This window comes from Podarcis liolepis, assembly GCF_965112155.1.
Source record: "Podarcis liolepis genome assembly, chromosome: 3".
Classification (NCBI taxonomy): Eukaryota; Metazoa; Chordata; class Lepidosauria; order Squamata; family Lacertidae; genus Podarcis; species Podarcis liolepis.
In genome coordinates, this window is record NC_139557.1 from 84,092,559 (window position 1) to 84,118,537 (window position 25,979).

Below are 25,979 nucleotides of genomic sequence, written 5' to 3' on the forward strand. Positions count from 1 at the left end.
TATTTCAAAATACAGTTGCCTCTTGGTATAGTTATGAAGTTGGTGTTAATTTGTATTCCAAAAGAAATTCCAAGTAGAATCAATAAACAGGAATGTTAAGGCTTTAAGCAAAACTATAGTTGTGAGTCCTGTTTTTAAAATGTCTTTGATTCTCCAGAAGCAGCTGTAGATAGACAGATAGCTTTCCCTCTGTCACCAGCTCATAATATTGAAATTGAAAGGAATGGAAAACAAGGACTGGATGATTTGAATGAAGAAATGCAGAATATGGATGTGGAGGAGACACAATGTAAGTTACATACAGTGCTCATTTAAAATGTATTTGCCATGTACAGGTTGGGTGAATGTATTCTGTAAGTTTTAGAGTCAATTCTCATTAATTGGAACTTGTAAAATGCTGACACTACTCTCTTTATATTTGTTGGCTTTTTATCTCCCTTTGTTGATGTATCAGAGTAACCTATTTGTTAGACAAATACTATTAATAACCAGAAGGAACAGCACAGGAAAAGAGCAGAAAACATCATAATCCTTGCAGATAATCAAAAGTATCCCTAAAAAGAAACATAATATCTAAAACACAACATTATCTAAAAATAATGACAGCATTATAGAAAAACAATATCGACAGACTAAAGCAATACAAATGTAAAAGCAGATAGCAAAAATAGTGCATTGAAAGACCAACAGTAGAAAAGCACTAACATAAATAATAAATCTCCAAGGCCTGTTACAGTTCCTGTGAAAAGTTTGGATGTATAATTACATCCTTCCCTACAGATCCTAGAGATAAGGCCCCTTCCCTGTGGAGAGTTGACCTATACGCATGGATATCTGGGCAAGGACTACATGGAGCAAGTCAACATAAGGGGAATAGTGTTGATGGATGTGGCTCAACTCATTGTTCTCGTGTTGATGTACATGGGAACCAAAAACACCTGCATAAGTGTGTTGAAAGCAAGTAGATGGGGAAGGTTTCTAAAATATCTCAGGTTTCAAAGTCCAGGATAAAGAGAAATATATAAGAAAATATAAAGAATTTTAGTTTTCAGTTGTCGATCAGATGTTCTGAAATTCAGCTGAAGTCAGTCCCTTCCTCATTTCAACTTCCTATTTAATTCTATTGAATATAACCTGTTTTTAACTGATTTTAATATTGTATTTTTAAATTGTTGTAACCCACGCTAGGAACTCATGGTGAAGGGTAGATAAAAAATATGATGACGATGACAATATTAAAAGTTTAGGCTTATGCATTCCACCACCTTCTCTCTTCCATGCACATGGGGAGTAGATTGAAAGCTGAATATATAATATATACTGCCAGCCCCCCCCATTATATCTGAATCAAAAACGATAGTTTATTGTAAACTGTGGTTTGTTAATAAATCAGAATATCGAACCCTGATTTTATTCTTATTTGTTTTAATTAACTACAGGTAGAATGCATAACAGTACAATGAGTTCTGGTGTAATGGGAAGCTATTGCTACTGCAAACAGTTTAAAGTTCTATGTTTCTTGTGCATGAGTCCAAGGCTTACACCATTGCATTCTGTAATTGGAAATCATAGTTCCTCATTATGTCTGAACCAGGTTATTATTTAGCTAATAATTAAGTGTCATTATCCTTTTTGAACAAGTTGTGTATTCTTTTGAACAGACGGCTTATTTTTGAACTTCTTTTCCCCCCAAAAGGCCCCCGACTGTGTCCCTTTTTAGAGGATCATAAAGAAGATATTTTGTGTGGTCCTGTATGGTTGGCTACTGGTCTTGATCTGTCAGGGCATGCTGGAATGTTGACACTAACAAGTCCAAAGCTTGTTAAAGGTAATTTTTTTGCTAGAATATTTTGGAATGAAGCTGAAAAATGTGAGTTTTCTGGAAATTAACAGATAATCCCCAGTTACCCTTAGAATCAAAGACTAATTGTCTCTTCATTTCTGGGAAAAACCTTTAACAAAGTGTTAACTGGTCCCTGCTAGGAAAATATACGTGTAAAATAAGTCTTAAAGAGTTGGTTGGTTATGCTTATAGTCTGTTTGTCTTATTCTAGGTATGGCAGGTGGAAAATACCGTTCTTTTTTAATTCATGTGAAAGCAGTGAATGACAGAGGAACAGAAGAGATCTGCAATGGTGGAATCTGGCCTGTTGTAAGGATACCATCTCTAAAACCTCAGAATAGCAAGGGTCATTCACTTGCCTCACTTCTGGCAAAAGTTGCAGCAGGCAAGGTATTTAAATAACATATAGAGAAAGCATGGTCAAAAAGCTGCTGCTGCTCAACCAGCCAGTTGCTGAAAGTCCATCTGTTAGAACTGAAGCATCAACTGTGTAATTTATATTTAAACTAACATAGAGGTGGTAAGAGTAAAACATGGAACCTTTAGAATTCTGTAGGTGGGTAGAATCCACATATGGAATTCAGAAAATGTGTGTTGTTTTGTTCAGTATTCCCCTGGATGGGGGAACAGGTGGCGTTGTGGTCTAAACTACTGAGCCTCTTGGGCTTGCTGATCGGAAGATCAGCAGTTCGAATCTGCCCAATGGGGTGAGCTCCCGTTGCTCTGTCCCAGCTTCTGCCAGCCTAGCAGTTCGAAAGAACGCCAGTGCAAGTAGATAAATGGGTACCGCTGCAGCGGTAAGGTAAACTGCATTTCCGTGTGCTCTGGTTTCCCTCACGGTGTTTCGTTGCACCAGAAGTGGTTTAGTCATGCTGGCCACATGACCCTGAAAGCTATCTGTGGACAAACGCTGTTTCCCTTGGCCTTGAGCGAGATGAGTGCCACACTCCATAGTCACCTTTGACTGGACTTTACTGTCCAGGGATCCTTTACCTTTTTACCTTACCCCCCCCCCCCCTTCACATACTGTCCTTTATCTGCAAGAACACTAAACAAAAAGGAATCAACAGTATTTGCAGATTTGATACTATTGGCTATGATTGTAGTTGATGTAGCCAATCTTAACAATTAATGGAATAATGGTGATATAATAATAGTAGTTATTATTATTATTATTATTATTATTATTATTATTATATATTTATTTACCCTGCCCATCTGGCTGGGTCTCCCCGTGTGCTTGGAGAGGAACGTTGGTTGTTTTGAAGGAAGTTTCTGGAACCCTCACTCTGACCAGCCAATTCATTCCTGCCTTCGCTTGAATCAGACATTAGAGAGTGCCAGAGGGCCTAATTCCTTTGCAGGCAAGGTTCAAGAGGAGAGATGCTAGTGGTAGGAGGAGCCATAGGCAGAAGTGGGCAGAAGAATGGATGTGACAGCTACCTCCACACAGTAGGCTCCATTCTAACCAGAGGTTTTTATATATAGGCACCCCCCCATTTATGTGGGGGTTACAGTCCGGGCCCCTGTGTGCATCTGTGAAATCATGTAAAGTAGGGAGCACCCACTCTTTAAACAACCTCTGTCACGCTCTCTTCAATCCATACTAAAAATACTGTATCCCAAAATATCCACAACACATCAGCTGCACATCAGCTGTTAGGTGGGGAGGCTGAGCAATGTAAATAAAGCCCTGCTGCACCTCCAGTCTCTTTAGACTTCCTCTGACATCACTGACATTTTTGGGGGGTTCCTGGGAGGGTCTCCTCGCAAGCTACAAGGACTCTGCAACTCTCTCCTGCCATTTCGGGGTTTGAATTGAATTATTTTTTTAAATTTCCTGGTGCTACACATATACACGGTTGCACGAGAGTCAGTCACACGTAACGCCTTTCTCTCTTTCATCCATGCAAGAGGCATTATCACAGTTGAAGAGGTTCTTGCCAGATAAATGCATTCAAGTAGGGCCACTGAGGAATGTGGTGATGGTGGGGGCATGGGTGGTAAGAATCCCAAGGACCCCAAACCTGAGGTTCCTTATCTGTGGTGTATGATGACTTCAGTAAATATTGTTTTATATTTTAAACCTCTCCCTCGGTAATAGCTGTTAAAAGGAAGCTGCAAACTAAATAAATAGACACAAATCTGAACTTACTTGCTTTCTGGCATTAGAACTTTATACTTCCATTCTGTCAAGAAAATAATTGCATTGTTTTAAAAAATGGCCATTTTAATGTTTGAAAAGCATGTGATTTTGGTTTAATAACTGCCATTGTTTTCATATGAACTTCCCAATTAGGAGTAGGGGGAAAATGATTGTGAGCATGTGGAATATTACTTTTGAAATGTCTGTGGTTCTTTTATATATTTTTAAAAATTATAGGACAAGTCCTCTAATAAAACAGAAGTCAGCAATTCATCACGGAAATCTGACAACCTCCGTGGGTGCGACTTGCTTCAAGAAGTTTCTGTAACAATTAGAAGATTTAAAAAAACATCTGTTTCAAAGGAAAGGTGCGTTTGTTATTTAGGAATTCAACCTTTTTATACAGTGATGTGTGTTCAGAATTCTTTTTCAAAAGAATTTTGTTAATTTTTCTCATTTTTATGCTGGTTCAAATAAGAATTCACAAAACTGTAAGTCCAAACTCCATTCTGTAAAAGCAGAGAAGCTTTTCAGTCATATGTTGTATTATTTTAGTACAAGTGTGCGTTGGAATGGCTTGGTAGAAAAATAAAATGTGTCAGAAAATGGGCCTTTGCCACTTCTGTCACTATTAGTGCACAGACCTGGGTTCTTGCGCCTCTCCCTGCCATATGGACTATACATAGCCACCAGCACATATGGCCATAGCTGCCTTACACTTATGTAGTCAGGGCAACTCTACAGTAGCTCTTAGAGTAACTTTTTTTTTTTTTTTTGCCTAAAGCAGTTGTGCTTTTTAAATTCAAGGGGTAAACTTCTAGACTTCTGTAAGGGGAGCTAATGAGAGGGAAACGAAAACAAAAAAAACCACTATGTGTTTTCGTTTCCTTAGGCTTAGGGAATGGACCTGAGCATTGTAATCTTAAAATAATGACGTTTAATGTCAGCAACTTTCACTTCAGTAGTTTACAACTGTGGATTGTCTTTCTCTCCCTCCACAGAGTTCAGCGGTGTGCTATGTTGCAGTTTTCAGAATTCCACGAAAGACTTCTGAACACCCTCTGCAAAAAGGCGGAAGATGGAGTTGTGACGGAGCATGCTCAAAGTCTTGTGTTAGATATCTTATGTTGGCTGGCAGGAGTTCAGTCTAATGGACCTGGCAGGTAGAAGAACTTCACTTTTGTCTTAGGAAACATTTTAAATTGTAAGTGCTTTGGTTTAAAGTTTGTTTTGCTTTGTTGTTGTTTTTTCAGTTCAAAAGAAGCAAATGAGAGCTTACTGTCTAAAGCAAGGATGTGTCTCTTTGACATAGTGCGTGTGTGCTTCTTTGAAGCAGGTCGAAGCATAGCACACAAATGTGCACGTTTTCTAGCTCTTTGCATAAGGTTGGTAATACGACTTTTGTTTGCATACTTTCTCTATATTAAGGATTCTAATTATGCCCCTTAATAGAACTGGAAAGTAGAATTTTCTTTGGTTCTCTACAGAGCCTCTCCTCCCCTGAGAAACACATTTAAGCAATAACATCCATAGAATCCATAGCAGTATGTGCTCTGTACTAAAGCAAAATAATAAAATGAAATTTATATTTTTGTAGCAATGGGAAATTTGAGCCAAGTCAACAAGGATTTGGCTCGATCCTTCTGAAGGCTTTGCTTGGCAATATATCTTATTTACCTGCAGCTGCAACTGGAGGTGAGCTTCATTTTTTATTTTTGTGCATGCATACTTTGTCATTTTTTTGGATTACGTTTTTGCCTGGTGGACTTAGTTTCTGGGTCTGATTCCATGTTTTATTTCCCCTCTTTAATAAGCTGCCAGTTCATGCAGGCAATAGCATCAACTTTAGCACTGTGTTCCCGGCTTCTTGTCCTTATGCAGCATCCGTAGGCTAATTTAGGCTCCCAATTATTAAGTAGTTAAAACCTAACTATACACTCATGATTTGTTATGACCTCATGGAATGCTCTCTGAAGACAAACATCAAATATTTGCAAGCTAAAGAAAACCTTACATAACAGAGAATATTTTATTTGCTAACCTAATCATTGGTCATTTTCCCATAAACATATGTTTAAACACAGTTTTGGTTGTGGTGAAGATGGAGATGATGATGATTAGTTACTAAACTTGATTGTTGGTGGGTTTCTCCCTCTAGGATCTGTCTATTGGTATTTTGTATTGTTGAACTATGTAAAGGATGAAGATTTAGCTGGCTGCAGTACAGCTTGTGCATCCCTGCTAACTGCAGTGTCCAGACAGTTACAGGACCGGTTAACACCCATGGAAGCGCTACTGCAGACAAGGTAGCTGAAAGTATCTGAATACCAAGCACGTTTTGAAAAAATGAACATGTTAATAGCTCTTGTTTTATTTTTCATTGCTCTTATTTTCAGTGTGTGTGTAAATGTGCTTGTCCTTGTGCTATTTTTGTTCTTCCTACTTTAGTAACAGGAGTGTGGATTTTCCCTTTGTCAGGATCAGGGCTATATTTTCCCTTCTGAGAAAGGAAAGTAAGAAGGAAACTGGCTTCAAATTTATTTGCAGAACCAATTCAGATTTGCTGTATGTTTTATGACAAGGATATGTGAAGAACCGCTTTCTCCTGTATGAAGCTGGCCACTCATTAAGTCAACAGATTATCCCCCAAAGCCCACCTTACTGTGACCTTTTTTGTAGTTGCATCAAGGCTCTGGAGCTGCTTCCTGACTGAAATTCCTCTCACCACCACCCTCCCCTCTTACAGCATTCCGACACATGACAAATAATCTTCCTTTTTAGGAGGGTGTGATGAGGTGCTAGTTCTAGCTGTTTTTGTTTCCTTCTGACACTTTTACAGATTTCCTCCCCACTGTTCTGTGGTGCTTAGATTTTGTTAACTGAATTTTTAGTTTTATCTTGATGGGAGACATCAACTGTCTTGGATTATTTTTTGGAATATGGGGTGGGGAAAGTGATGCAAAAGCAAGGAAACTGAATGAGTATACAGATGTATGTATATGCTAGTTATCTTATAAGAATTTAACACAATTCCTAAGTTTGTTTATAGCTACATTCTATGAGATTCTCCTAAACATAGAAACTTATTTCATAAATTAATAACAATTCACAAAACTAATTTAATAGCTCAGTCAGTAGAGCATGAGACTCTTAATTTCGGGGTCATGGGTTTGAGCCCTACTTTGGGCAAAAGATTCCTGCATTGCAGGGGGTTGGACTAGATGACCCTTGTAGCCCCTTCCAACTCTACAATTCTATGAACAAGCCTTTTCACTAATCCATAGCACAAAAATATCAACAAAAGGCATTAGTATTAAAATTTATATGTTAAATTGATCACAGTAGCAGCTTTTAAAGTAAGGGTGACATCTTAGCATTGTATCAGCCCTCCTGCCACATCCCTCCCAATCTTCTTTGGAGATTTTGGGTGGTATGTAGGAAACAACCGAGCAAGGAGAGGAAGGCAATTAATAGCATACATTCTTCTGCTAACCTGCTTTAGTTGTGTTTTCAAGGCATCTTCAGCAGTAGCATTTGCAGTTTGGTTCATGAGGTCCCTTCCTCACAGAGTAGGTGGAATGGGGCAGAGAGAGCAATGGAACCAGAAAACAGAATCAGATATTCTCTAAATGTATCAGCACATGGTTTTAGTTGGGAACAAGTCTAAGGGGTTAATACAGTAGGTGCTAATATGTAATAATCTCTTTGGGGTGTTTCATGAGAAGCAATTCAGAAATGAAATAAAAAAAATTAATAACAGCAGCAACATAATCAAGAGAGGTGTTGCCTCCTCTTGGGCAAAATTAACAAGAATCTGCTGACAGATTGAAGGAGCAGCGGCATTGCATTATGGAAGCTCTGCTCCCTTATATTTCAAAGCAATTAACATGCCTCATAATTTTTGTTTGCACCAGTATGGTTCTGTGAAACATTTTCACTGATGCAATGAACCAATTAGTTCCTTATTTCCTGAAACAACAATCTGGAAGATGTGGAAGAAATCCAGTACTCAACTGTGATCCAGTTTGGAAGTCCTATGAACTTTAAGTTTGTCAGTTATATCCCATAAATCAAATATGCACCTCTTCACATCAGTTAAGAGGCCGAATTGTCTTTCTCTTTCCAGATATGGATTGTATAGTTCGCCTTTTGATCCGGTGCTCTTCGATTTGGAAATGAGTGGCTCTTCTTGTAAGAATATCTATAACAGCAGCATTGGTGTACAGTCAGATGAGATTGACTTATCTGATGTTCTCTCAGGTACGCACATAGATCATATGGTACTATCTGCTTCTGATATAGCTGGGAGAGCTTCAAAATCAATGTTGTACTCTTCTTTTGCAATAACTTCTTTACATTTACATAATCTTCCTTGTGCAGTGTTGTCACTGAACAGAAGGAGGGGAAGGCATGGGCATGAAAATAAAAATGAGTGCAAAGTGGGGCTGCAAAAGAGAAGAGAAGTTGCAAAGTCGAAAAGAGTTTAGTAGTTGAATGGGGTTAATATGGGGAAAATGGCAGTGGGTTAGCAAGTGCAGCCCCTAGTGTTCTCATATTTGTGCCAAATGGCCAGTTTTACTTAAGATTCAAATGTATAACCTCTGGTAGTTGACTATTTTTTCAGAGAATATTCCTTCAAGATATGTAAATTGGTAGATCAAATTCTTGCTTTTATCACGTTGGTTTTTAATGGCTTGGATACAAAGATGCCCTTGCATGAGCAGAAGGTACTCCAGCTCATATAAGGATGTTCTCCCTGCTTGGGACTTCTGTGCCATGTCCTGCAGCATTCTGAAGGGCCCCTCTGCTCTCAGGAAAAATTTGCACAAGGAAAGGAAGTCCAGAAAAGCCTGATTTTTTGAGTGCAAGTCCACTCATGGCCGTTAGGGTCCTATCCAAGTTTGTAGAATTGTACTTTGCATGCTTGAAGGGTAAAACACCTGGAACCTCCTTAACTTGAGCTTAGTATTCTGGATGTCGGCATCAGACAGGATATGGGGCAACACATTGAATACTACAACACTGAATAACTTTCCATATGCATTTGTTGGGGTGTCCATAGCCCACATTGATTACTACGGTCTTATTTCTAGTAATTTTGAAACTAAATTAAACAATAATTGCTTTTTTAATTCAGGAAATGGAAAGATCAGTAGCTGTGCAGCAGCTGAAGGTAGTTTTACTTCCCTCACTGGTCTCCTGGAAGTTGAACCTCTGCACTTTACTTGCGTCTCGACTAGTGATGGAACAAGAATAGAAAGGGACGATGCAAGTACGTTTACTGGTATATACATTTTATTACTACTTTCTTAACCAGCCACACTAGACCGATTAAAAGATTCCTAGAATGCAGTGGTTAACTTGAGCCCCCATATCAGTTTTTAAAACCAGACCAAAGTGTATGTGATGAGAAAAATGTGTGCATTTGGGTATATCAGTATTTTGATTTCCCTGCTTGCTTTTGCAAACTTAATTTTGAATAAAAGCTGCATAAAATGGTAAATCTTGTGATGAAAGGTAAATGTTCTCTGGCGACTGGCTTTTCCCCCCTTTCCTTCTTTCTTTCGAGCTTGCTTTCATTTTTAGTATTTATACTACTGGAATGCATATTTAGAAGAATGCTTGGTGTGCTGCTTTTCTACATACATGTTTTTTTGTTTCTTTGTTTCATGCCAGTGAGTACCTTCGGGGTTACCCCAGCAGTTGGTGGCCTCTCATCTGGGACAGTTGGGGAAGCCTCGACAGCACTGAGTTCAGCGGCCCAGGTAGCTTTGCAGTCTCTCTCTCATGCAATGGCCTCAGCCGAGCAACAGCTCCAAGTGCTTCAAGAGAAACAGCAGCAGCTTTTGAAGCTTCAGCAACAGGTTGGAGGCCATCTCTTTCATGATGTCTCTAAACTTCAAAAGCTGAGAGAGTAGTTACCATAGTTACAAAAAGTCTCTCTCTTAAAAAAAAAAATCAAAAATTTTCAGCAAGAGTACATCTCCAGAGGATAGCTTAGAAGCCACTTCAAATCAGTACAAAAATACAAAGTGCACATGAGTTGTTCTTGAATCCCTAAACAAAAAGGTATTCCACACGTATAGGAATTTTGCATCTTAACATTAATTTACACATAGGTCTTTCCAGATTTTTCTTTCTAATCTGAGATAAAGGTGGAAAATACAGTTAGATTTCTTTCCTTACAAAACACACAGGCCTCTGTTTAGTAAGAGCTATGCAGCATGAATCTTACAGGATTAACAAAGAGGAAAGATGCGGAAAGATGTACTGTTCCTACAAACGTCTGCTTTGGCTAAAATCCACGTGGGTCATATTACTTTGTACTGTTTCAGCCAGTAATCCTATTGATGGTCAAATTTTACAGTTGGCACTTCTTAGAGCTGTACACAGCCCAATTAAACAAAAGTATATTAAGACTGACCACCATTTTAAGTGCATTTTTGTGATACGTTTATTGATTTCAGTAGAATTTACTTCCAAGTGTGCAAACTGAGGCAGTGTACTCTTAAAATGTTTTCACACACACATCTGTCTGAGAATCTTGTATATATGATGCGTTTTCAGGTGTGTGCCTCCTTCAAGGTTCTCTGATGTGTCACAGAGTCTAGCGTTTTAGTACATATGTATATATGAATGTTAGGTTGTATGCACAGTGGGGAAGTATCCACTTGGTGTCTCACAGTACATATTGGATTCCTTTATATATGAATGTATGAGCCACCTTGTAATCATTCTTACTCCATTTGGATTTAAGCCTTGAATCCTAAGCAAAATTCCAATTAATACATTTGGGCTAAATGCATATCGCTGAATTGGGCCATCACTTCTGAAGTGGACTGCTTCAGTTGATATGGTTGGTACATGAGTCTGTCTCTCTAACCCACATGCTGAATTGAATTTAGGTGAATTTTTAAATGTTAGTTCTTATAAATTCCGTTTCCCCCCCTTGCATTGTTTATCACCTTTTTGTGCTACTTTGCATCTTTTTTGGTAGTAACCTTTGGTATGAGTTTAAACAAAAGCTGAGGCTATTTGCTTTTTTGTTTGTTCTGTTCATGCTGCTTGTTGCTAATGCTTTTATTGCTAGTGCCTTCATAGAGGCAGCACTGGCCCTACTGTACATATGCTGCTTTTATTTTCCCTGCAGAAAGCAAAGCTGGAAGCAAAACTACATCAGACAACAGCAGCAGCTGCTGCAGCAGCATCAGCAGTTGGTCCTGTTCACAACTCTGTGCCTTCCAACTCAGTAGCAGCCCCAGGGTTCTTCATTCACCCGTCGGATGTCATCCCGCCCACTCCTAAAACAACCCCCCTGTTCATGACTCCGCCTCTAACACCACCTAATGAGGCAGTTTCTGCTGTTATCAATGCAGAGCTTGCACAGCTTTTTCCGGGCTCAGTCATTGATCCTCCACCAGTTAACCTTTCTGCACACAACAAAAATGCAAACAAGTCCAGAACGGTAACTAAACAGAAGAGCTTTCATGAAATTCCAGTCTAACTAATGTTAATGATAGGAACTACTTTGAGTGATTGCTAGTTTGCCTATTTTTCAAGGTGTAGTCAGTATGTTTTGAGAGCTAGTACTGTTAAAAGTCCTTTATATATAATATCCCCACATCTATTAAGCTAAAACTCTTCATAATGAAGCTTCAGTGTAAATAGATAACTCGTTAATGCTTTGAATCTTTTCCATTGGTGTGCTAATAAACTAATCCATATGCAGTGTTAACTGTTGAGGTTTTCAAGTTTGAGTTTCCAAAAGCTTGCCTCCCTTTACTTTTGCATGAGCTTTAGGTAATGACTAATAGAAAATGCAGTGATTGATATATTGGTTAATTTCCCCTTTTTCAGAATCCACTTGGGACTGGCCTTGCTCTTGCAATATCACATGCTTCACATTTTCTTCAGCCTCCACCTCATCAGTCCATCATTATAGAGCGAATGCATTCAGGTAAATGCTGTTATCTTCCTTAAATGCTAAAATGTTCAAAGTTCATATTTTCTAGGCTATTGCGAATTAATAGCCCAGAGCTACTTTAGGTATAGCCATGGTTTAGAACCGCCTAATTTTGAACTCTTCTGTTTAAAAGCAGATTGCTTTGTCATATGAAATTAAGAGTGTTCACCTGCAGCTTGTTCATAATTCACCTAACCATAGTTTGAAGGATTGTCCAAATTGTGCCGGTGATAGCTACTAGAAAAGTAACTTCTCTCGTGAGCTTAAAAATCTTTAGATAGCTTTAGAAGTGCATTTTTGTTTCTTGTGTTCTTTGTTTGTGTTTTGATTGAGACTACCTTTTTAGCATTGGCACTTTGAGCTCATTGTATCTATTAAGTGTTGACATCAAACCTAACTTTTTTTTAAAGGTGCAAGGAGGTTTGTGACGTTGGATTTTGGCAGACCCATTTTACTGACAGATGTATTGATTCCAACTTGTGGTGATCTTGCTTCCTTGTCAATTGATATCTGGACACTTGGTGAAGAAGTTGATGGAAGGAGGCTAGTGGTTGCTACAGATATTAGCACCCATTCTCTCATTCTGCATGATTTAATACCACCACCCGTTTGCAGGTTCATGAAGGTAAAAAAATTTCAATTAAAAATGCTGTCTCTTATCAGATGGATTTATAAATGTTCTTACATGTAGTTAATGCCCAGTTGTTGCATGTTTCTCATGTTTCAAAACTATGAAACTACACTGAAGGTCTTACTGTCTTTCATGTCATTTTAGATTACAGTCATTGGTCGTTATGGAAGTACAAATGCTAGAGCCAAAATTCCTTTAGGGTTTTACTATGGGCACACATATATTTTGCCACTGGAAAGTGAGCTGAAGATTATGCATGATCCTTTACGAGGAGAAGTTGAATCTGCAAACCAGCCAGAAATTGATCAACACTTAGCCATGATGGTTGCATTGCAGGAAGACATACAGTGCAGGTAAGATGAGGTGTTGGAAATGTATTGTTCAGGGTTAATTTTAAAGTTGTAACAGCATGCGTACACACACACACACACACACACACACACACAGCAGATAGATACAGATATATCCTCCTGTTCATTGCTTTGTTGAAACTAAAGCATTGAGGCATGAGTGTGTGAAGTTAAAATATGTTATTTCTTTTAGTTCTTAGATGGGGTGTGTTTCTTAATAATGAATTTTAATTTAAAGGTGTCTTTTGCCCCCTGTCCCCACTCTTACAGGTATAATTTAGCCTGCCATAGGCTTGAAACACTTTTGCAAAGCATTGATCTTCCTCCGTTGAACAGTGCTAACAATGCTCAGTATTTTTTACGAAAGCCAGATAAAGCAGTAGAGGAAGACAGTCGAGTATTTTCTGCTTATCAAGACTGCATTCAGCTACAGCTACAGCTAAATTTGGCTCATCACGCTGTGCAGAGGCTCAAAGTAGCTCTAGGTGCAAGCAGGAAGATTCTCAAGGAACAAAGTGATCCCAAAGAGCTGATTCAGATGTCCTCCACGGAGCAGTTGCGCACTATTATCCGATACCTGTTGGATACTTTACTTAGTTTGCTCCATTCTTCCAATGGTTGGTAGCTTAATTATATTTATTGACAAGTATGGAATTATAAGCTTGCTTGTTAATTCATTGTCAGTGCTGGACATGTACACATATGCTTCCTACAGTACTATTGGTGGGCTAGGGGCTATGTGGAACACTCAGGGATTTCTCACACACAGCAGATAAACATTTCAAGTTAAATGAATGAGACAAAAGTGTAAAAGTACAGGCAAACTCCATGGGGGGGGGGGCTGTGTTCCTGGTTGTCATGTGCATCAGTGGAAAACCCATTAGCCTGCCCCACCCTCTTCCAGATCCGAAAACGACCTGCATATGCATGGTCGCATGTATTTTGAATGCGTGCAAAGTGAGGGTTGCTTGTGTCCCTAAGAAACCCACTGCCACAATGATGGAGACAGCATTTGCCTGCCTCCAGTTCACAGGGACCTCACCTGTTTAGAACCATCATGTTCCCAGTATGCATAAAGGATAGGTGCTAGGTTACTGTACTCTGAGTAGTAACCAGTTCAAATGGGGAAATAGGAGTTGCCTTGTGGTCAAGTCTGTCTTTAAAATGTCCACCTGCTGATGAGTGGAGAAAGTGTACAGTGTCTGAACCACTGCCTGGCAAAAATGTAGGAGAATTCACATAAGTTCTCAGTTTACAATATCTTTTGTGCTTATTTATCTGAATAATAAGCTTCCATGGCAGAAGCTTTCTGGGCAAGCATTTGTGTTCTTTTTCACATCTAAGGGAGGTGGGGGGGGACCTCATTGAAGTTGATGCATTTTGGGCAGAATTATGTAGTTTATATTAAATTTTAGAAGCGACCTTTAGATAACGTTTATTGTGCAAAGAATACTACTTGCCATTGAATTTTTGTTGATTTCTTTAAAGGTCACTCTGTTCCTGTGGTTCTACAAAGTACGTTTCATGCTCAAGCTTGTGAAGAATTGTTCAAGCACTTGTGCATCAGTGGGACTCCAAAGATACGCCTGCATGCAGGCCTTCTGCTTGTTCAGCTGTGTGGCGGCGAAAGGTGGTGGGGCCAGTTCCTTTCAAACGTCCTTCAAGAATTGTATAATTCAGAGCAACTTCTCATTTTCCCACAGGACAGGTACTTTATAAGATGTCTTGTTTTTACTTTTCAGTTAAACAGGACTTGGAAAGATTTATCACAGGAAATTAGGTAGAATAGGCAAAAAGCTTGAAGGATTTTACATCCACCCACCAACACATCAGATCTTATTGACACACTTATAGCTGTCGTAACCATATTTATTTTGGAGTATGAATCTATATATTGGTTGATTTGGCCTAGGATGTTTCCATTATCTTGTTAGTGGCTCTAAATACTCTCTAACAAGTAGTTGCACATTGATTTTGATCTTTACTCATGAGGAACTAGAAGAAGAGGAAACGGTTAATTTAGTTAGTTATTTGGTCGACTCTAACAGTGTTTTCCTCTGGTTGTCTTTCTCTTTCCAAATGCAGCAATGAAGTTTTGTCAGATTGGATACTATTACTTTGCTTATGAATTTGAGTTGCATCTCAAAGGGTATTTTTTAAAAAATAATTAAAAAAATACTTTTTATGTATATATTTAGGGTCTTCATGTTACTTTCTTGCATTGGCCAAAGATCACTCAGCAATACTGGTGTCTTAGAAAGTTTGCTGAATCTATTGGATAACCTGTTGTCCCCTCTTCAACCTCAGCTACCCACCCACAGATGCACAGAAGGTAATATAGATTTATGTGGTTTTCATGAAATATATTTCCTCACCAACTTTGGTATTTAAAACACTATCTCTGACTGCTACTTTGATTATTTTTGCAGGTCAAGTGAAAGTTTAATTGATGCAAAGGGTTGTGCTTTGCCTGCAGTGTGGGGAGAAAAAGAGAGAGAGAGAGAGAGTGATCTATTCTATCCGCTGGCTAATTTTTTGATGTGTTTTGAATAGGGTTTAAAATACCTTTAGAGGACTTTGTGGTAATGACATGTGATAGAAGTAAATGATTCAGTTTTGGTCTGACATTTAATGCTTTTGTTTTGTTGCATTTTGGTTTAAATAGCCATTCAAGGGTGCACAGTGCCATAGCTTGGATTAAGTGGTCTGTGCTTCAGCCTGATCACAGAAAAAGGGATTGGCCATTCCGCCCCACCTCCTGCAGCCTCACTGATTGCTCTTCTAGGAGGTCCCCTAAATGGGAGGATTGGGAGGAGTATAAGGTGCTGCGGTACAAAGTGTGTCTGGAAAACTGCATGCACAGATCACTAGGCCCTGGTCCTAAGGTCAAAATACTCATTCTGGATATAAGAATACTTTCCCTAACCTGTTTGAATGTGCACCTTTTCTACATACTTCAAGGCTTACAATGCATAGGGAAACATAAACTGTTGTTGAATTGGCTGTGGAAACATCCTTTACTCTGTTTCTATAGGGGCATAGGAAACTGCCTTATAGTGATTCTACCTCAGTCCTGTTGACATACTGGCAACAGCTCACCAGGCTTTCAGACGGGGGACATTCTAAGCCAGAGATTTTCTAACTTTTCATTTCATGACACACTAATTCAGTTTTACTAGCCAGAGGTTAAACTAATCCCTTTCCAGTCCCAGGAGGAGCGCAGGGAGTGTTTGCGCAACACACAGCAGCCAACACACTAACATGTCACAACACACAGTGTGGAAAGCTCTGTTCTAAGCCCTACCTGGAAATGTTGTGGATTCAACCTGGAACCTTCTGTATGCAAAGCAGATGCTCTACTAATGAGCCGTGCCCCTTCCCATCACTCTTTTTCTTAGCTGAAGTTTTTTTTATATTGAATCACTTAATCAAATTGTCTTATTTTAAAGGTGTTCTAGACATTCCTATGATTAGCTGGGTTGTAATGCTGGTATCCAGACTCTTAGACTATGTGGCAACTGTGGAAGATGAAGCAGCTACAGCTAAGAAGCCTTTGAATGGAAAAGAGAGAGACAGATTCTTGACAGGTGCAATATATATATACTTAATATGGCAAAGCATGCTTGTTAATCATCTGAGATTAGATAACTTAGTTTAAATGTACAATTTGTAAAAGGCAGAGTGTTGTAAAATGCTGTACTTTTAAGCAGCTTTGAAAATCAGAATAAACAATACTGGATACATGCAGGGAGAATCCCCATAGAGCATAATGGAGCCCTTACAACCATCTTTCTTGGCAGCTGTTTGCCATGCACAAGGCAATCTGACAGTACTTTGCATTCACCTACCATTTTCTGCAGTGGAGGATGGAATCACTCACTCCACTAGGCAGGATTATGTAAATGAAGTGTACTTATCTCACCCCGTGGAGGATGACCCCGTTCCTTCCTGCCTGTTTACTTGTGCAAGTGGTGGTCAACTTTAAACTAGAAGTAGCACAATAATTTTATAAGTGTGCTTTATTGCTACTCCTGGTCTGTGGAGGAGAAAGGCATCCCATCAGACAAGAAAATCCTGGGATGAGTCCTTTATTTTTAAGGATAATTCTGAGCCCCAGGAAATGACTCTTCAGCAAAGGAATTCTTCTATCGCAAGGACTTCTGGCTGCGTAACAGAGCTTGCCTTCCCTCTCCTTTCCATGTGCACCCCCTGTGCCCCCTAAATATGTTCTGGGGGTTCCCCCAGCCCTCCAGAGCAGATTTGCAGAGGGTGCATGGAGAGAGAAGAGGGAGGGAAGGTTCAGTTGCACAAGTGAAATCCTTGTGCTAGCGGAAGTACTTGGTTGGATACCACCCCTAGAAGAAAAATAGAAATAAGAATTCGGAATATGTGCAGGGTGAGTCTCTGTAGGACATATTGGAGTCCTTACCACCGCCTTTCTTGGCAGCCCTTAGCTATACACAAGCAGGAGTGCCAGCTTGGCCCTGCGACTGTGCATGCCCGGGGCCGTGGGTGGCATGCAGTGTGCATGGCCCTGGCACTGAAATTTGTGGGTGCCTGGCCCCTTCATGAGGAATTTTCTGGGTGCTAGGGAACCCAGGGCCCTACGGAGCTGGCACCTATGTGCACAGCTGATTCTGATGGCACATGCAACCATTTGTTCCAGTGGGAATGCCACCTGCATATGTAGATCCCATGACCCTGTTCCTTCTAGTGTTGTGCATGCAGGTTACTTGTGCTTACGACTGTTCTGTTGGAAGAAATGACTGTGTGCTTTGTGGTGTACCTGTCTGAGGATCAGCAGTTGAAGGAAATCTATCGTATGTCATAGGTGGGGATTCATCATGCTGTTGGTGGGTGGGAGGCTTTGGATTAGGTCTGTTGTCTATGTAGTTTAATTTTAACACTTTGTTTTATGTGCATAATATATAATAGATCTCATGTTGTTAAAGAATCTGAAAATTACAGGTTATCTTTGCTGTCCTAGACATGCATAATGGGTGTTTGGTTTGTACGTGTCAAAAATCTTGCTTTTTCTGTCAACTGTTAAATAACATACTCTTTTCTTGTAGGCAATCAGTGGAGCTTCATTAATAATAATCTACACACACAAAGCCTCAATAGGTCTTCAAAAGGCAACAGTAGCTTAGATAGATTATATTCCAGAAAGATCAGAAAGCAGCTTGTTCATCACAAACAGGTAACTTCCAGTTCATAGTAGTGCTTTTGAGATTTCTGTTATGATTGATAACCCTGTTTTGATTTTGAGGTGTGATTTCCTGATTTTGTACACCGTGGGGTAGGGTTTTGCAAGTGAGCAAACATATAGCCAGAGATCACTGAGGCAAAGGGACAAGTTGGAGGAAATTCCAGGTGCCTGGCTTTCCCACAGCAACCATGAACCTATCTGAAAGTTGTGCAAGTGTGGCAAATATTGACAATACAATAATTGCAGACAAGGGACCTGAGGAGATCCTATGTGTGCTCTGCAGGGTGGAGTAGATTTCCACCACTTGGGGAGAACAGGAGCTCACATGAGTCTGAAACTTTGGTGGGAGGAATGTGGCAAAAACGTTTAGAAACGACTGGTTTACATATGGCAATTATTTAACTATTCCCTGTCCAGCCATCTAAAATTCTAGGCCTTGAGGACAGAGAAGTATATGGCAAATACTCACTGCTTTTCGCAGTCAGTGAAGGCTCACCAGTTTCTGTAGCTTTAAAGCTGCTGTTTGAACTGGTTTTATAGTTCAGTTCTGTTGGCAGTCTGTTAAAGTTTTGGAAATATAAAAACTAAAAATTAAAAACTTTAACTTGACCATCATATGAAAGTGCATATCTATCTTGCATCTTATTGCTTACATTTTCATATTACGTCTGTTAACATTTTCTTTTAGCAACTTAACTTACTAAAAGCAAAACAGAAGGCTTTGGTGGAACAGATGGAAAAAGAGAAAATACAAAGCAACAAAGGATCATCCTATAAACTTTTAGTAGAACAGGCAAAACTAAAACAGGCCACGTCAAAGGTATGATGTTCTGCAATTATACTTATTGTCTTGTGCAGAAAGAACTGTTTCTGCAAATTCAAATATGTTCTAGGTTCATTTTTTACAAAAATCATTCCATTATGCCTCTTAAGGCCCAATCTGCTTGCTAATTCAATCACCTGATGTATATCTGGTTTTGGAACTGCTCCTCATTTAATTCTTACATAGGCACCTGTTAGTTCCTCATGATAAAAACTATTTTGGAGACTTACCTAGTACGGTGTTGGTCTATGATAAATAACCTGCAGCACTACTTATGAATCTGCTTATAGAATAATGCAAAGATTAGATGCATTTAAATGTTATTTTTAAATTATTTGTTAAATTTATATACCTCCCTTCATCATAATATTTCAGGGCAGTTCAAAGAATAAAATAGAGGATAAAAACAAGTAGATAATTAAAACAAAGCAACAAAACAATAACACCCCTTTTCCACAGACACATTTAAAAGGCTGTAGAATATTAATCAGCCGAAGATGATTTCAAACATTCTATTAAAACCCAGTGTATTGTGGCCTAACGTGGGTTTGGCTTTGCGTATCTCAAACAGCAGGCCCCTCCCTTCCTGGTTCGCATAGCAAACTGCTTTTGAAACTGAGGGGGACTTTCAAAAGCAGTTGTGATATAGCATAGAAGTATGCTGTTCAAAGGAATACACTCACAATTTCAGGAGGTGCAGCTTTTAATCTCTTGGATGTGCCTAAATTAGCAGCTTCAGCATCACCTGGGAAATACTAATAACTTATCTGTAGTAATTCTGTAAATTTACGAGTAGCGCCTAAACCATATATTAACAAAAAAATTCTCCAACCTCAAATCTCCCTGCTGCTGCTGACATATTGGATTCTTTCACATGAAGTAGGTAGTTCAGTTATAACTTAGTCACCTGAAGGGTTATGCAAGCTACAGACTTCATGGATTTCTGCTGTCTCCATGCACTGTATGTTCTTCAGATCTAGGGTGTACTTTTATTTTGCTAATGCAGTGTTTGTGGAAGATGAAGAATTGAAGGATTCTTTCTATCCCCTTGTGAGTTGGGAAGTGTGCTTTGAAGTATTGGCAGATACTTTGTAGAAACTTATCACAGAAGGAGAAAACTGCCCTTACAATGCCAAGGAGGCCCTAAATACCTGGAGAAGTTAGCTTCCCTATTTTAGACACTTCTAGTTTGGCAGTTATGAGAGACTGGGTCTGCCCTACATGGTTGAAACAAGATGAAGCAGAAAGGTGAATATCCATCTCTACAGTATATACCAGCAATGTTCAACCAGTCGACTGCGATCGACAGGTAGATTTGCAGGGTTCTCCAGGTCGATCGTGGTAGTTAAAAAAGAGATTGCCTGGTTGTTCCTGAGCGATCGTGACACACCCCGCCCCCAGCACTATGTCCCATTGGCGCTGTTGGCAGTGCTGTTAAAGATTTTTTCTCCCTTCGTCTGCGGCAGCAGAGTGGGGGAAAAAGGGAGGGGTTCAGACTGTTGGATGAGCAATATAATTAAACCCTTCCCCCAAAAAAGCTCAACAACTTTGGCCTCTCCCCCTAAAAAAACGCCAACAACTATGGGCAATGACAATAGGTAGATCACTGCCAGTTTTCTTATACTGGGAGTAGATCGCAGTCTATATAGAGTTGGACGTGCCTGGCATATACTGTCAGGTTAACATAATAGGCATATTGGGCAATGTGTCTAGATGAAAAAGTAAGACCTTTTGAAAGAATTGGAGGTTGATACCACTTTATGCGTAAGTTGTAGTGAAGGTGAACCAGCACACTCATAGGGCTGTATCCAGCAGTGTCACTCAGCTGCTGGCAAGGTGTTGTGTTCGCAAAGTAAAGGAAGGATTGAACTCTGATTAATAAGAATACACACAGAGACTTGAACCAGCAAGACTCTGGGAAGGGTGCGTATAATTGTGTCTCTCTGTGCCTGTTTGTCCGATCTCCGCAGCCCCCAGCCCAGGCCGTTTTATTCACAAAAGAACTTTTTACAGAGTGTTCGTAAGAACCAATCAGATTTCTTCTGAGCATTTCCACAAACCCACGTGGGGACAAGTTAAACTACTAAAACTAATTAAGCACAAATATTTCTGGGGTAAACAAAGAACAGAACTACAAATAAGAGCATCTGGCAACCCCGGAGGTCATAAACAATCAGTACACATGATAAGAAGGATGGCCAGGAGGACAGTGACCATTATCCCCTTAATGTGAGATCTGCTTCCTGGCCCTAAGATTAACATCCTAAGATTAATATGCATCAAAGAAACTTGCCCACTATCTTTATGGCCCAGGATGCCTGCCTGGCTAAGCAACTGGGCTGTGCACGTGACAAGAGAAATGGGCAGCAGAGGCAAAAGGGCATGAAAAGGGCAGGAATGTAGAATCTTATGGGATTTAATCAGAAACTATCGTCAATATATCAAACCCAGTCAACACAATGCTTTCATCGTGGACACGATGGCTTGATGTATATTTTATAACTCCTCATGGTAATCCCATCTGATCCCTACAGTAAGGTCTCTGTCAGCAGACCATGAAGGGAGTCAACCCTCCCCCTTACAGTCCCCTGACACCCTTTAAGTACTCAGGAGGATTGGTGGACCTCCCAGAGAAGATTTAGATGGGGTGCAGAGGGGCTGCAGGGGATAAAGTGAATAGTTGAAAATTGCTTCCACTCCTGTTACGCTGAGAGAAGTTTTACTATCTGACACACTATTGGATGACTGGCACCTTTGGATGCAACCCCTAGTCTGTTTGGATATTTTTACATGATGATGTTGTTGTATTAACCATGAAGCATGGCCTAGTTAGAACACCAACTCATAGAGAAGGTATTCTTCCTATTTTGGCCAGTGAAGGATAATGTGGTAAATGCATACCAGGGGAACTAACCTGTGGCCCTCCATATGCTGTTAGATAACAGCTTCCATGATTCCTAAACCTTTGGCATGCTGGTCATTGCTGATTAGATTTAGTAATGGATGGAGGCCTATAAGTTACTCATCCCGCCCCTGCCCCTTAATACATTCCTTCTTAGCATTCAAACTTGATGGTCTGCTGCCATATCAGAAAAAAATGGTAAATGTCATGAATTGTGCTCATATTGATCCAGAGCAGATCCCAGCGTATAGTTAGCAGAGTAAAAACTTAAACACGTTGCAGGATTCCCAAAAAATAGACCAGAGGCAATTAGCTACGTCCAGCAGAGTTTTACTACTGAAGACAAATGAGCTTAATGGTCACAAATCTAATACATCTTCAGGATCGGCACAGTCCATAAGAAATCAGACTTAAATATATAAGTTTTAATAAGTTAAAACCTTAACACCTAAGCATGTACAGAACACCACACCAGAAGGAACACCACACCAGAAGGAAAGAGAGACAGAAAGTAAAACTCAAGCTTCTTCTGGCCTGTTCTTATATTCAGCATGAACTTGAGTGAAAGAGATAACAGAACCAGTTTAAACCAGCTGTTCAGCTTCTCTGAAGGCCAGAATAGAAGCTTGCTTGTTAGCTTTAAACTTCCAGCTTGTAACACACAGAGAAGCTTCCAGAACCCTCTTGAATCAATTAGAATAGGAAGGATCTCTACACATCAGATCCATACCTTCTGCACCAAAAAATGCAAACTGCCAGTGAAGAAATTGGGACATACCAAGCAAAGACAATGACTTGGCAAGAGGATAGATAAGAAACCTATAGCAGAGCATTTGAAACAGAATTACTTTTAAGGTACCACCTCAATGATACCTCACTCAACAAAAGTCTGTTTTGAATCTGGTGCAGGACAAGTGTTGGCAGTGTGAGGAATCACATATCTATTCTAATGGCACATGGGAAAGAAAGTTCTGGCATTTTAGTCTTTAACATATTTAGGGATATGTGATCCTGTAGCTTCCTTTTCAAGTTCTCCTCAACGACTTAAATGGATAGATTTGAGAATACAGATGTAGGAATGGCTACTGATTGCTTGATGGCCGGTTGAATCACAATGGAAAATATGATTAGCCTGTTAATGTTATGGAATATGAGTCATAGTGTTCATTTCTAAAGTGAAATGACTATATGCAGATATGAGAAGGTAGATCCATGAAAATTACCTTGTGGAATAACAATCACTTTATTTCCTTTTGACAAAAGTTTGACGATAGTGCCTTATTCACCCTTAATGATCAATTAAAAGTAATGTTCTATTATTGTTATTATTAGAAGTACTATAATAGTGAAATTAGAGATGTTTTGTATTCTTAAAGGGATATTATTATATTTGAAATTGTTAAATAACGGACTGGATTCAGACTTGTCGGCAATGGAACTGGATGCTTCTTTAGGTACAAGTGGAAAGAAGCAATCTTCAGTGATTTTTTTTGTTGGGGGGGAACACCCCAGGCTGCCCAGGGGTGTGTATTTCAGGGTCTTCTGGAACAGCATGTGAATGATGCCTGCATCTGTAGGGAAAGGTCAAAATCTCCTTCCCTCTTTTCTCCATTGGGAGTTGCCTCCATTCATGGAGCTGACAGTCTGGATGCAACTCGTTATGTATTGTTTCGTGTTAACATATTAACTTCTGTTTAATAAAAAATAGTTGGATAATTGCAAACACATTCTGTGCTTTTGACTCACACAGCACTTTAAGGATCTGATTCGTTTACGTCGGACCGCAGAGTGGCCTCGTTCTACATTAGACACCGAAGTATCAACTGCAAAAGAAACTCCAGAAATTGAACCCCTTCCATTTACGTTGGCACATGAACGCTGTATTTCAGTTGTGCAAAAGTTGGCACTTTTTCTTTTGTCGATGGATTTTACTTGTCATGCTGATCTACTGCTGTTTGTATGTAAGGTATGCAGTATATTACATGATTATCCTGCGCGGTAAGGGGAAGACCAGTACAGGTGGTGATAATTTTAGGCGTGTCCAATTGATGCTCAACACCAACGTGCGGAAGAAGGCAGAACGGAGGCGGGGGCAGGATGGGGCACACATATACAGTATGCTCTGCTGATGCATGTGGGGGGTGGGAATGGAACTCCCATGTGAAATGGTTGCCACCTGTATATCAAGTCCTGAAGCCTTCATTTCAGCAAGCTGCGCTTTTTATATTTACCTGATGATTTTTGAGAACCAGTGTAGTGGATATGTGTTGGAGGACTTGGGTTCTTGTACCCTTCTTGTTTTGGCCATAAAGTTTATCACCTCCTAGCCTAATCTCCATTGCAAAGTTACCGTGGGGATAACATTAGCTAACATTTACTGTCACGAGCCCCTTAGAACAAAAGGAAAATAATTTGATGGACAAACTAAGGTTTCAAAAACTAAACTTGGTGTCCTAGTCCTACAATTTTGTTGCAGTTGCATGATCTTCCAAAGAAAAATCCCATGGTGTAAAATAATAGGTTGGTATCCAGTGCTGCGTGAGTGGATGTCTGCTTGCACAACCCCACTGCAGCCCCACATCTGCTCTGGAGGGTTCCCCAACCCTTCAGAAAAGAGTTTAGGGTACATTGGAGACTGCAAAGGAAGGGACTGTTGGTCTCGCCTGAAGGGAATTTCTCCTTAGAAGGAAGTTGGTGTTTCCCCACTCCCTCAGGCTTCAGTTCACTTCATATCAAAGCCAGGAAAGCATCTCTCGTTGGCATCAGACAGGCAACATATAGAACAAAAGAAACCAGGCCACAGCAGCTGCTTCCTTACCTTTAACAGAAAGAGTAACTCATGAAGAATCCTTCTTTGTACTACCTGAACAATCCTACTGCAAATCAGAGCAGCCCAGAGCCATGTAAGGCAGCTTCCTATGTTCCTGTCTGCTCTGGACAAAGGCAGGGAACTAACTGAAGCTTGAGGAAGAGGAGAGCAACCTACTTCCACAAGTCTTCTGTGTTTTTGGCCTTCAAACACTAGGTGTTTGTTCTGTGAACCGCCCTGAGACCCCTGGGTATAGGGCAGAATAATAATAATAATAATAATAATAATAATAATAATAATAATAGGAGCTATTTCCTACTTGATAGCATAGTCATCCGAGGGAGGGGGGAGGGGAAGTCTCCTTTTGTCATGGAAATCTGTTTTCCTTGTGGATGGGCATAATTAGGTATTGCCCATTGCCTGCACATGTTTTATATGACAGAAGGAAGATATCTGGGAGACGCAAGTATTTTTTCAAACATGGTGAATCTTCAACTAAGTGTGCATCATTGCTCCTTTTCCTGATATGTCCATGTAAAAACAAACATTTCATTTTTCTCTCTGCACTCATGCTGAAAGGAAAAACAATGGGTTATATCAGATTGTGGCTTTGCCTTAGTGGAAAGGCTTTCATTCATGCAAGTCTTAGTCATAGAATTGTAGAGTTGGAAGGGACCACGAGGGTCAACTAGTGCAACCCTCTGCAGTGTAGGAATCTTGCCCAATGTGGGGCTTGAACCCAGGGCTGTGAGATTAAGAGTCTTGTGCTCTACCCACTGAGCTAAGTCATTTGCCAATCCATCCATACCCACTTAAGACCCATCTTCTCCTAAAAACTGCTCCCGAGATAAAATGGAAAATAATGGATATTCAGAAATAGAAAGGAGGGCTCCCTTAGGACAGAGACTTCTTTCCTCACAACTAGCTCCAACTAGGAGGGAAGGAGGGCATCTTCATGAGATGTCATGCCAGAAGTGTTACGCATTTATCCTGTACACCTTACTCTGCTGAATGCATCTTCCACTATAATATATATGACCATATTTTCTAGTTTATGCGATACTTGTGTATTTCTTAAATCATACATTTTCCAAGATACAAGACTAATAGCAACGTTTATTTTTATGACAAACATAATTGGTTCCAGTTACAGATAGGTAGCTGTGTTGGTCTGCCATAGTCAAAATAAAAAAAATCCTTCCAGTAGCACCTTAAAGACCAACTAAGTTGATTCTTGGTATGAGCTTTCGTGTGCATGCACACTTCTTCAGGTACACACCTGAAGACATAATTGGGTAAGCCA

The 25,979-nt window shown here is 39.8% G+C and overlaps 1 protein-coding gene across 17 annotated transcripts in view; it reads left to right on the forward strand.

Annotated features, from left to right (window-relative positions):
• BIRC6 (baculoviral IAP repeat containing 6) overlaps positions 1-25,979 on the forward strand; it is a 141,332-nt gene that overhangs the window by 32,445 nt on the left and 82,908 nt on the right. For 3 of the 17 annotated variants that reach the window (XM_083497033.1, XM_083497024.1, XM_083497035.1), the window contains exons 14-35: positions 158-289; positions 1,697-1,828; positions 2,055-2,233; positions 4,227-4,357; positions 4,991-5,152; positions 5,243-5,374; positions 5,587-5,684; positions 6,148-6,295; positions 8,116-8,249; positions 9,127-9,273; positions 9,666-9,853; positions 11,140-11,454; positions 11,847-11,946; positions 12,363-12,577; positions 12,728-12,936; positions 13,204-13,550; positions 14,422-14,641; positions 15,132-15,265; positions 16,383-16,520; positions 18,006-18,133; positions 18,831-18,962; positions 23,618-23,833. In XM_083497033.1, the coding sequence (XP_083353159.1) occupies positions 158-289; positions 1,697-1,828; positions 2,055-2,233; positions 4,227-4,357; positions 4,991-5,152; positions 5,243-5,374; positions 5,587-5,684; positions 6,148-6,295; positions 8,116-8,249; positions 9,127-9,273; positions 9,666-9,853; positions 11,140-11,454; positions 11,847-11,946; positions 12,363-12,577; positions 12,728-12,936; positions 13,204-13,550; positions 14,422-14,641; positions 15,132-15,265; positions 16,383-16,520; positions 18,006-18,133; positions 18,831-18,962; positions 23,618-23,833 (3,737 nt within the window). The remainder of the gene's footprint in view (positions 1-157; positions 290-1,696; positions 1,829-2,054; positions 2,234-4,226; positions 4,358-4,990; positions 5,153-5,242; positions 5,375-5,586; positions 5,685-6,147; positions 6,296-8,115; positions 8,250-9,126; positions 9,274-9,665; positions 9,854-11,139; positions 11,455-11,846; positions 11,947-12,362; positions 12,578-12,727; positions 12,937-13,203; positions 13,551-14,421; positions 14,642-15,131; positions 15,266-16,382; positions 16,521-18,005; positions 18,134-18,830; positions 18,963-23,617; positions 23,834-25,979) is intronic. The other 14 variants (XM_083497039.1, XM_083497026.1, XM_083497027.1 and 11 more) reach the window with 8 other exon arrangements.